The following is a 12223-nucleotide window of genomic DNA, read 5'->3' as shown; positions in this document are numbered from 1 at the left end:
GGACTGGGAGGTGGTACCAGAGCCGATCGCCAGGTGGTGCAATGTTCAAACAACTGGCAGCGACTTTGAGGTATTAAAATAAAATAAGATTCTATATTAGAGTCGTTTAAAAAAAACTTTTCTGATGTTTACATAAAATCTGCTTTCTTGTCAGTTTATGACAAATTTGTGAGTAATTTAATAACCAGCACATTATCGTGCATGCGTGCATTCAGGAAGACGTAATAACTGGGGAGACTCCCCATCTGTATTTAGAGTGCAGCTGCTGTCTACCCTTATACAGTATCTGCGTGGCCACACACCCAGAGGGACAGATAGTCCCACTGTGGGCGGATGAATGTATCATCATCAGGCCAAACATCTGACACCCCCCGCCCCCCCCCCACACACACACACACACACACAACTGGCGACCTGTAACCTCACTTTCAGCCTAATATTCATGGTCTCTACATGCCATAAGGATCCCCCCACCCTACCCCCAGCTACCAAGCAGTGAGAGGGATATTGAGATACTCTTCTCCATATCAACCAAGGATGCTTAAACAAGTGACTGGTGTGTTGCATTTGCACTGTTGCTATATTATGGATGACTGGATACAAGTTACCAGTCATTCATAATAAGTTAGGTAGATCCTTCATTGTTACCAGTTTTTATTCAGCCCAGCATCGCCAGCAGAGGTGGGAATCATCAGACAACCCACGATATATTACCACAATATGATGTTATTGTGATTTTTTTTTTTATTATTATTTTGATTGTATTGCAGTAACATATACTGCAATTTATCACCTTTTTTTCAAAAGTGATCTCCTCAAACGAGTGAACTTTAATTTGTGCTTCTTTTGCGTTCAGCAGCAGGCAAATCTACCTTTGTTAGATTTGCTAGATTTGTTCATAAGATTGTCAGTATCTGTCTTGTTCAGTATTTTCACTTTGTGCTGCAACACCAGATTATCGAGTATACCAACGCTGTCAGTAAAACCTGCCAGGAATGTTGCCATAAGATGGACAGACTAGGGTCATGGTTGCAATTACATGCAAACTGTTTGTGATCATTCAGGAATTAACTGTGGAAATGGTTGAAAGCCACACATTTGTTGCCGTCTGCGTAGACAGGAAGTCACATTTATCTTTTTTACATTTCGTTAGCTTCATAGCATAAGTGCCTAAGTCATTTTTTGGTCAAATTGCATGTGATATTTAAAAATATGCATGTGATATTTAAAAATATGCATGTGATATTTAGAAAATTAGTTTTTTCTTGTTTTCCGAAAACACAAAAAAATGACTTAGGCACTTATGCTATGAAGCTAACGATTTGCAGAAAGGTTGCTTCCTATCAGGCAACTGGTGCAGTTGCCCTGCAGTCAATTAAAATTAGTTGTGAGTGTGCAACATCCTCAAGCTCAGGGCGGCCATTTAGTTACCACTAGTTGCAATTTGTTGCACAATGTGGGGGGGGGGAGAAACCTACTGCTAGTGGCCAGTTTAAAGAAGGTAAACACTTCAAATAAAAATATATCATATCAGCTCACATGTACACTTTTTGTTGGTAATCCAATAAATAGTGCAAAATGGTGTCGGCACGGTGTAAAATGATAGTATGCAGGCACTATCAGAATACACTGCTTCTGCTGAACCATTCAAGGGTCCTCAACAAGTCTCCACTACTGCCACAACTTTTAAAGGCAGTGGTCAAAGCGCCCTCTGCCAGTCACTGGACCAAGTATTTTTGGAGAGCAATGCCAGTGAGGAACAAATCAAATTTAGAAAAATGGTTTAGTGCTTTTCTTATTTACTCACTTACTAAATGTGGGCTAAGATGTTTATGGAAAAGCCAGCTTTGTTCAGCAAAAGACAAAGCTTAAATGATTTACAATACATCGGTAAATAATAATAACTATCACTCGTATATGACACATTAAACTGTATAAAGTAAGATGCCTCGGATTGTCTTAAAGGACCTGAGTTCAGTGCTTTAAAAAGACAGCATATGTGGCATAAAGTTGTATTCTGATATTTGCAAGATCTAAAAAATGTTATTTTGGGGAAAGGTAAAGAAAGTTTGCAAAGAGTTTCCATCAGTAGAGCTTGGTTGGTAAAAAATCAAATAGCTGCTGCTTTACCCATGTATTCATCACATGCCTTTTTTTAACAATGGGGCTATGTCACAGCTTACAGTGAGTCACCTTTTTGTTACACATGATGACAAAAGGCTGCATTTATTATCTCTAAGTCATGAAGGTGTGTAAAATGAAACAATGGGATTTTTATGTTCTAGGAGCTGACCGCATCTCAGAGGAGTGGCGGGAACGTCCTTCAAATGATGTACGAGAAGCCAGGGCGGTGGGCTTACACTTTCCAGAGCTACGCCTGTATCAGCCGAGTGCGTGCCCAGATCAGATCAGCCAACGGGAAGCTCAGAGAGGCTGAGAATCCTGTGCAGTTCTTTGAGCGGTCCATCTACAGTGACAGGTATTGGACCTATTGATGAATATGTACGCTTGATAAAAATATTTTTCTCATAGAAATTTTCACTGTGAACACAGTGTAGGAATTTTTACCAGGCTTTAGAAACCTTTGTAAGAATTCACTTCTTTCCCACCACAGAAACCAGCCTCTGATTTATTTAACCCCTCAAAACAATTACAATTTAAAACATCCTGTGATAAATGAAACAGAATTGCTCATCCTTTTTTTTTTTTGGATTCATTATATCTTAGGTACATCTTTGCAACCAACCTATATGAGAGTGAATGCATGAATGAGACCGAATGGTCCGTCTACCAGGACTGGCATGGGTGGCTGCACAACCAGTTTGGCAAGCACATTGAGCTGGATGGCATTATCTACCTCAGAGCCTCACCAGAGGTAACCTCCTCCTTTGTACTGCACACGTTTATACCTAAATGACAGTGTCCTTTAATAGAAAATTCTGCAATTTTCATCATTCATGATTTTAAAAAAATTATAATAAAGCTCACAATAAGCAAAAAGTTCACAGTGTTCTTCTTCTTTGGTGTACAGAGATGTTTAGAGCGGTTACACCTGAGAGGTAGAGAGGAAGAGCAAGACATCCCTCCGGAGTACTTGGAGAAACTTCACTTCAAGCACGAGAGCTGGCTGCAGCACAAGACCCTGACGTAAGCAGACTGTTCAGTCAGAAACTGTGTGCATTTATATGAGGAAAACAGATGTACTTGTATGATAGGAGAGGCTTTGAATAAGCATTGGAAACCCCCTACTCCCCCATTCATGCAACAGCTGGAGGGGGGGAAGCGAAGGCTCGAACAGCGATACATGTGATCTTCATCTGCGTCATTGGCTTTGTGTGACGGGCTGTTTCTTTGCTCCATCATGTGTACATTTCCTTACAAAGTTTAATGTCTTCATTTCATTAAAAACAGTATGCAGTTTCCCACAGTGGGGAAACTATAACGTCTCTAACTGCATGTTCTATATCATGTCTTCCCACAGCATGGAGTTTGAGTATCTCAATGACGTGCCGGTCATGACGCTTGACGTGAATGAAGATTTTAAGGGCGATAAAATCAAATGTGCTAACATGATCGAGAAGGTTGGTACCGTTTCAGCCTGCGTAAAGATCAGAAATCATCAAGTAATGCTTTCATTACTTTTCATATACTGTATTTCCACGTATGTTTTTGCACGTTTCAATAAATCGCTGCATCTGCCTCATTTTCCTAGCAAAATGGAAATAAGCAACGAGTGGCTCAACAGGTTTGAGCAGCACTGTGTCAAAACACAGTGCTGTAAAAAGATGTTTCAAATTTACTCGCTTGCTGTTATAAAAGAAGACAGTTTGGGCAAAATGCTGCATGAGACTGAGTTTCTTGTGATTCAGGGCTCAGTGATGCAATAAAATGCTTGAGCACTGGCATTGGTACTTTTACTCGAGTAAACACACACTGCGCTTGTTCATGAACCAGTTTCATGTTGATGCTATCAGCTGTGGTTAACTCAGGTACTTATTTTCACATCAGACACAAAAAACCCTGTTCCACACACAGCTTGGTGCTGTTACATAAACCCAACTGTTATCCAAGGAGGGGAGGGGAAAAGAAATCCAAAGTAATGATCTGTGCCTTTGTTGGTTTAGATTTTAATGCTAATTTGACGCCTTTTTTGTTTTTGTTTTTTGCTTTTTTGTAGGTCAAAGAGTTCTTGAGCACGCTATGAGCACCACCACAAAGAAAAGAGTGAAGACTGGATGGCTTTTAAAGCATAGACAATGACATTTACTTGTCTGTTCAATAACTGAAAAGAAAAGATATTGGGGGTTTTTGGTTGTTGTTTTTTTTAAGTGTTGTGTATTTATCAGCATTAATGTGCACAAATGAGATTGTAATGTATGTCCACTGATAACAATGACAGTAAACTTGTTATTTTTTTTCCCCACCGATTGCACAAAATCAAGTGTCACACGTGTTCTTTCTCCGCTCCAAATGTTTCTTGGCACTCTGTGCAGCTCTTCCAGAAGATGTCGCCAGTCTCCATTAAAGCTGCCCGGCTATTTCTGAGCGCTCAGCCTGCCTTGACCTGGTAGCTCCAATAGGATTTGACTAAAGCTATCTGACATTAGCTTCTTTCATTTTTACTTTTAATGCCTTTTTAAAAAGCACAGAGTAGAATGGATCACCAAGGTGGAAACATCTCATGACTTTTTGTTTGCTTTTGCTCTTTTTGGCAGTTCGGGGTCCAAAATAAATACCCATCCTCAGCAAGTGTTCAAATGAATTATTTAAGTGTAACTTTTAGAATGTTGTTAGCAGGATTTGTTTATATATTTCCTGTTAAGCAATAAAAAACTGATTTTGCATGTTTCTGTCTATGGTCAAAGTTGTTTTAATGAAGTAATGGGGAGCCAATTTGTCAAGTTTTAGTCTTCTGCGCGCCTCCCAGCGCTAATGGTCTGACCTCCGCCCCTGTGGCGTCACGCAGGAGGAGGGATGGTACTTTAAATATGGGGAAAGAAACGCTACACACAAAGACTCCCGTGGCACTTCCAAACAGGCGCTTTGGACAAGATGTTACCTTGGCCTTGCGTGTGCGTTTCCATTTAGATATGTGGATTGTGCGTTTCGCGTTAGGTTTGATTTGTAGGGTCGCAGAAATCATCCCAGCGAGATAGTCGCAGCTCACGTACTTTAGTTTTAGGCACTTTGGGAGCGCAGCAGCTAGATTAGGCAACCGTTCTCAAACACGCACGACTCGAAACTGACGAGGAGGACAGGTGGACGCCACGCTGATCAGCCGCGAAGGGGAAACTTATCACCATGAGTTCCGACAAGAGCAAGTAAGTGTCTGATCGTCAAGTGTTAACTTGTGAAACTAAAAGCTATGCACGTTTGAAGTTTTACCTCGTAGCTTTCGGTCCTCGGGTTTTTGGGGAGATTTGTTTTGTTGTTTCCTGTCAAGTGTTGAGTCGGTGAACGAGGCGTCAGGAATGTCGCTCACTAGAAAACGAAGTAGTCACGTTCAAAGCATTGTGCCAGTGTGCGTAAAGCTGGAACTTCTGTGGTTTCTGAGTTTAGTGGATCGCTGATGGCATGCCATAGTAACGCCACGTGCAAGCTATTTATAAGAGTACTGATCTTTCTGAAAAGCGTTCATTCATTCCAGCGACAACCTTGGATAGATAAGACACACACTGTGGCTATGAACGGGCTAATCTATTTTCCAAGAAGCTGTCGCTATTAATTAGAGAGGAGGAGAGCGCAAGGCAAGTGTCGGAGATGTCTTGCATTGTATCTTTCTGAATAAAGCCGTGCGTAATGCGTAGTGCGCTAGACTGCACTATCCCCGTGGCGGACGGGTATGAGGGGGAACCCTCCCTCCCATCCACTGGGCCCAGTTGTATAGACTTCACAGTAATGTCAAACAGGGAAGATTCACGGAGTCTGCACTTTCCTTACAAGCATCTCATTCACGGTAACAAGTTATTTTAGATGGATGTTTTTGGCTTGAAAATGTAATTGCATCGGAATAGGCGAGGCACAGTTCCTCAGAGGGAGCGTGACGCCCTCTCCAAGTAACAACGAACGAAACCTGAAATGACCTATTGTGCCGTGCCATGTCAGCAGCAGAAATAAAAGTGACAGCCGATTCCTCGTTCTTGTGTCTTTCCCGGAGACAGACGTCTGGTTTTGTAACAGGGAAACGTTTTCTCTATTCTTTTTGTTCTGTTTCACCTGCACCTGTGTGAGCGCCTGCTGAAACTTAAAATGCTCTTTTGTGTTCTTCCCGTTGATGCTTTGACCAATGTGCCATTGAAGGAAATTCCAAAAGTTAAGGCAGAGCTGAAGGGCACCGAGCTAACTTCTGTTTGGTTATTACACAAGTCAAATAATCTCTTTGATTGTACTGGTGATATGGCCATTTATTTGTTTACCCATTTCACTTCGCATTCAGGCTCCGCAGCGGTGTGGTAGTGGAAGTCACAATAGCCCCACTTGAGTGTTAATTGGGTGGCTATATCTGAGGAATATTAAGCTGAAAAGTATGTTGTGATAACAATACCAATATAATGGTTGTATTATTGCAACACTTTGATTAAAAATATATATAGGTATATGCTTCATATTATGGCCTACTCTCAGCCTGAGAAATTGCCAAATGGACAATTATCAAGTTATATACCTAATGCTGATCACCTATATGTCTTCCTCTGTCCTTCAAGTAATGGTGCAGAAGTTAACTGCAACCAGCCAAATCCGCTTTTTTATGCTTGCCTGTTAAACTTTCATGTGGGTATTACCGCCCAGAAGATCAGCTTTAGCTCGAGTATCACTTTAAGGCTTGAAACTCACTGCTGTACACCTTTTTTCTTTCTTTCTTTCTGTTTTTTGCCCTGATGGCGCTGAGGGCATCTACCCTCATGGCCAACCAGGCTGGTTGGACTGGATGCGTCATTCTGTAAAGAGATGGGGATGATCCTTGATCCCAAACAGCTGATCCCAGCTCCTCACGCACTGACAGGTTTATCCAGACGCCTGAGGTCACTGAGAACTGAAGCAGAATCGAAAGTTCAGGAGTGAGAAATAGATGCAACTGGTCACTCAGATCTTCACCCAGATTATTATTCTTATTATTACTATTCTTATTATTATTGATTAATCAAGAAGATAGAGTCATAGAAGGAAATGGGGGCAAGATCAAGTCGATTTCCTGCATTTAAAATGACTTGAATGAGGAGATGTAGGATCCAATCGACTATGTTGACCTGATTTTAAACTCGGCGAGTCATTTTGACTTTTCTGAGTTATACCAAAAAGCAGATTTAAAGTTTCTACTCTCTTTGAAGCACTTACCATATTTCTTTTTCCGTTTGACACCCAATTCAAAACAGGAATGATGCGTTCCCCTCCTGCATCCAGGATGTCTGTAAACCACCTGTGGCCTGTTTCTCATGGTTAGTCGAGCCCTGTCTGAGGCCGCAGTGTGCAGTGATTAACACGGCTCTGTGAACTTGCCTTAGCCAGCAGTAAAACCTGAAACATGAGCTTTCTTTGCTCTTCTGTGTGCTCACCGGTTTCCCTGATGACCCTCTCTCTGTGCTACATGAGCTGCCTTCATGCATACTGCTGCATCATCAGTTCTTTGGTACCTGCTGCAGAAGTAAATACCCAAGCTGGGTTCTTAGAGAGATCCTGAATCGTAGCTCCTGTCTGTACAGCCATTGTGCAAGATTGAATTAAAAGGGCCAATCTCATGTTTTTATAGCGTGTCACTTCTGATCGTTGTTAACATGTCTGCTTAGGTACAAGGTACAAAGAATACAGCATGGCAGAACCCAGCTCTTCTAAAGCTGGTGCTATTTTCTGGATGCTCTGTCCTGGGATGGAAGACGATAAGGACAAGTGGAACAGAACACTCAAAGCAATCAAGGCCTAAATGATAGTGTTGACTCTATGTGCACGGAACAGTGCGGAAACCTCGGTCACTTTTATTTATTTATTTTTTTCATATTTAAGAAAAAAAGAGCAACAAAAAGAAGGTACAGAGGTTAAGGATTGCATATAAACTTGGCACTTAACCCAACCACTCCTCGACACCCATTTGATCTGGGAGCTGGTTGCATCTGTTATCATCAGTGTTGTGCTCCTATGTTCTTAGGGCCAGAGATCATATCCACTAGGGAGATCCAGATGAGCTCGGAGTGCAATCAAAGGAACACGTTGTATCCTTCCTGACTTTGTTTATTTACGGTAGCGGTTTTGCGCACTGCTCCCATTCCTTCTGTGCTGTCTCATCGTTGGCCTCACATTGTTCAGTAGCAAATTTAAACTGCTCACGTGTTTATTTTGCATTCTTTGTATGCATCCCGAAGCAAATATTTATTTTTGGTTTATTGGGAAAAAAAATGCTGCCAAAGGAAAAACACAAATTTGATAGTGACACGCATATTTAGTTTTACTGCAGTTTGACGCAGTAAATTGACACACAGGCACAGGGTAAGTCTTTACTTACCCTTTATAGCTCAACACAGTGGAATATAAAGGCAGCCTCTTTTTTTTTCTTCATCTTTTTATGGTGTATTGTTTTCTGTATTCAGTGTTGAAAATAATTATCCACATTACCAGGCGAGCTAAGTAGCAAGTTGGAAGCAAGAGTGAGGGGTGGCTTGAGATTTTTTATCTCCAAGCAAAACATGACTGTCTACCTGGTGGAGCAAGCAAAGCAGTGAGACGTTTTTTGTAGTTGGCCACCAGGTTTGGAGACTGACTAGGCCACTCCATGACCTTAATGTGACCTATCCATGACCCATCTTCAGTGTTCTAGCTGAGGGAAGTAGGTTGGCACATGACCCCACTCATTGGCTCCTCAAAGTGGTGAAGTGGTCCTGTACCCTTTGTAGAACAATAGCCCAAAGCATAATGCTTCCACCTCCATGCGTGACTGTGTTGACGGTGTTCTTTGGGACGTACTTAGGATTTCTCTTCCTCCAAACATGACAAGTTGAGTTGATGCTGGTGAGGGTAGAAGTACATTTACCTTGTTGAGCAGGGGAAACCTGCGGGCACTGCAAGACCTTGATGCATTATATTGAAGTTTGTTACTGATGGTGTTAATTAACAAGCTCTTCCTGTTTAGTTTTGGAGTGATCCAATAGGCAGTAAAAGTTTAAATATAAAGCAAGTGCTAATCAGACATTTTGCACAGTGGATCAACATTTTGAAAAAATTGGTACTTTTCTGCATTCATCATTCCATCACTCTTGACAAAATCCCCAACGGTGTTTTACGGATGGCTGTAGACTCTCACTGCTGTACCTCTCACCTGACCTCTGATGTACATGTTGATGATGATTTGAAGCAAAAATTTCAAATTTAGATTCATTATTCCATAAAACCGGATTTTTGCATTCCAGTTCTCATTTGATTTGGCAGATGCTGACCTTTTCTCCACGTTTTCCTTCCTTAAGAACGCCCTCTGGGGAGCCACCCTTCTACTGAGACTTTTTTCATTGTTTCTTAATGACATGACTTTCAGATACTGTTCATCTGCTACGGAAAAAAAGATTGGGTATGCCACTTTTTCTTTTGCCCTGCATTTGTCCTGTTTCCTCAAATTCTTTAAGGACACACTGCAGACCATGATGAGATATGCAAAGACTTTAGGTGATAGCTCTTTGGGACTCACCTTGTTGGTGCAAAAACACTGTTTTATGGCTGTAACTGCCTTATCTTTTGGGATATGGGGACAAATTGTGTGTGTTTTGCAACAGACTGTTAGCAACAAAATGCCCTAAAGATACATTTTAAAATAGATTCTTTGCCAAGTTGTCTGTTATGTTTACACACAATACTGTTTCATCTTTTTTTTCAGTTAGGTGCTTTTCTTTTTATGTTTGAACGATTCATAGGTCAGTGTTAAGTGGCTTGCCAAAGAAGCCCTTCCTATAAAAATGGTCAATTACTAGACTGAAAATCAGTGAAAAAGCAACCAAAGTCCAAAGAACACATTTGAAAGGCATTCAGAAATCCTGGCGAGTGATTGTTCAAGAGTCTGGCTTCTTGGAAGCAAGAATGAGGGGTGGCTTGAGAGTTTTTGCACAGTACTGCATCCTTCAATAAAACGTCACTTACAAGCCTGAATGAAATTTGTGCTAACGTTAGATAGATCTTGGAATGTAGATGTTACTTTAATATCCAACAACATTTCACACTGAATAAGAATCTTTTTCACAGTAAGGTGAATTTCACTCCGATGGTCATAAAAGTGACATTACATTACAGTACTTTTTTTTTCTACTTTGGAGCAGCTGTGTGGAGGTGTGATAGTGGATACAGTGGTCAGAGGATGTTGAATATGGGGCCATAAGTCATCCTAACCCATGTCATGATCTTTATGTAACATTTTTAATTCTTTTTTTTGTTCCTTTTAGAATGGAGGATGAGGCAGTCTTGGACAGAGGAGCCTCGTTTGTCAAACATATCTGTGATGAAGAGGAAGTGGAAGGTAAAGACACATTGCAGCCCACTATCTTTAGCTTTACGTGATAAGTGTAATGTATTCCCATTTTTTCCACACATACTATATGCAGTCCTGTGCAAGCAAATGTGAAAACCAGTCATTTCTTTCACCCTCCAGAGTATCAGTGCAGAATTAGGCATATAGGATAAACATTATCCACTTCCTCTAACGTTTCTGTACAGGAAGATGTCTCTTCAAGTTGTCTAATCCTGTCCAGTTCTGGCTGTCAGCTAAACCCGCAAAAGAATGCATCTGGAGACACCCATATGAATTTACTGAGGCATCCACATACTTCACGAAACCACTTCTTTTAGATGAACACAAAGCAAAAATACTTGGGGATTATGTCGAGCTGCTTGTGTGTAAGCAGTAGCTGCAAGAGCCTCCTGTGCTCGCCTGCACAGGAGTCTGAAAGAAGAGCGTGGTTTTGTGTTGGCCTTTTGTTTTCTGCAAGAAAACAAGGCTAACCATCAAGTATGAAAGATTATTTAACCCTAAAAGAAATGTTTGTGAAATGCATGGGTGAAGAGAGCTGCATCACTAACTGGGTCAGTTAATCTCAGTCTTCTCACACCCACTATTCTTTCTAATTACTTCCTGGAGACATTAAATCATCATTTCCTGTACGAGTCTCTGTGTAGGAAGTCACTGGCATTTCTTTAATTTTGCGATTTGATGGCATACTGTGAGAGGAAATAGAAATGTTTTAACATTTCACACTACATCACACTACAGCGGCAGTTTTTCTCCTGTCGGTGGACGACGCAGATTACCCAGCTTTTGGGATTAAAGTGATTTATTTTCTCTCCCGTGTTTGTCATCTGATCTGCTTGCTCTCTGCTTTATGTTGTGACAGGTCATCACACTGTGTACATCGGTGTCCACGTTCCCAAGAGCTACCACAGGAGGAGGCGCCACAGACGCAGGCCTAGCCACAAGGAGAAGCGGGAACGACCTGAACAGAGCGCAGAAGGGTCCAAGTCCGACGGGGAGAATGTAGACGTGAGCGTCCTCAAACCTCTCAGTGAGTCGTGGTGACACTAACATGACGTTTAGTAAAAACAGTGTGCATGAAATCATCTATGAGAGCCACGTTGGTGATGGATAAATCGCTCCTGAGATGAGCTTTAAATCATCTGGATTAAGTCCAGTGCAAATTACAGCCTACAAGATATCAGTTTTCCTTAGTAAGGAGGCAGAGCAATGAGGGGTGGGTGGGGTGCGAGGGGCTCTCTTTCTTTAAGCAGCAGCCTGCACTCAAGTGAATAAATGCAGCAGGGGAATGGGAACATGCTGAGCACTAATCTGAAAATGACGCTGGAATAGCTTAATGTGTGTAAAGTAAACAAAAAAGGGGGGGGGGGGGGTTACCTGTCACCTGATGATTAAACACGGCACTCTGAGATTTGTGGGAAAGGATTCTCAGAAGCTAAGTGGTAAAACGGAAGATTTGGCACAAATGGCAAGATATAGAGATGTTAAACGAGATCCTTAAGACCAAATGACAAAGTAGTACTCATACGGTGTCTGTGTGGATGAAGAAAGGCTGCAAGATTGTCAACAGTATTCTAATCTTACTGTTGCTATAGGGAATATACACCCGGTCTGTCCCTATAGAGAGGCTTAGAAAGCTGACATGGTTGAACCATTAATCCCCTGATTGTTTTCTACAGCCTGAGGAATTAAAACAGACAGAAATCGCATTTAATGAGGAAGAAGGGA

General features: G+C 41.5%; 2 protein-coding genes across 4 annotated transcripts in view; both read left to right on the top strand.

Annotated features, from left to right (window-relative positions):
• Positions 1–4839, top strand: part of dck (deoxycytidine kinase) — a 5515-nt gene extending 676 nt beyond the window's left edge. The window contains exons 3-8 of one of the 3 annotated variants that reach the window (XM_013909953.1): positions 11–70; positions 2286–2479; positions 2728–2875; positions 3032–3147; positions 3482–3581; positions 4178–4839. In XM_013909953.1, the coding sequence (XP_013765407.1) occupies positions 11–70; positions 2286–2479; positions 2728–2875; positions 3032–3147; positions 3482–3581; positions 4178–4204 (645 nt within the window). In that variant the 3' untranslated portion in view covers positions 4205–4839. The remainder of the gene's footprint in view (positions 1–10; positions 71–2285; positions 2480–2727; positions 2876–3031; positions 3148–3481; positions 3582–4177) is intronic. The other 2 variants (XM_013909954.1, XM_005720172.1) reach the window with 2 other exon arrangements.
• Positions 4840–4962: 123 nt separating this feature from the next.
• The window catches only part of LOC102192633 (electrogenic sodium bicarbonate cotransporter 1-like), a 33540-nt gene continuing 26279 nt past the window's right edge, over positions 4963–12223 (top strand). Inside the window, exons 1-3 of the mRNA XM_013909072.1 lie at positions 4963–5321; positions 10413–10486; positions 11358–11525. Coding sequence (XP_013764526.1) covers positions 5302–5321; positions 10413–10486; positions 11358–11525 — 262 coding nt within the window. The 5' untranslated portion in view covers positions 4963–5301. The remainder of the gene's footprint in view (positions 5322–10412; positions 10487–11357; positions 11526–12223) is intronic.

Source organism: Pundamilia nyererei, unplaced genomic scaffold, assembly GCF_000239375.1.
Source record: "Pundamilia nyererei isolate P.nyererei 1_Seehausen unplaced genomic scaffold, PunNye1.0 scaffold00002, whole genome shotgun sequence".
Taxonomy (NCBI): Eukaryota; Metazoa; Chordata; class Actinopteri; order Cichliformes; family Cichlidae; genus Pundamilia; species Pundamilia nyererei.
The sequence above is the reverse complement of the archived record's forward strand: the minus strand, read 5'-3'. Positions and strand labels throughout refer to the sequence as shown.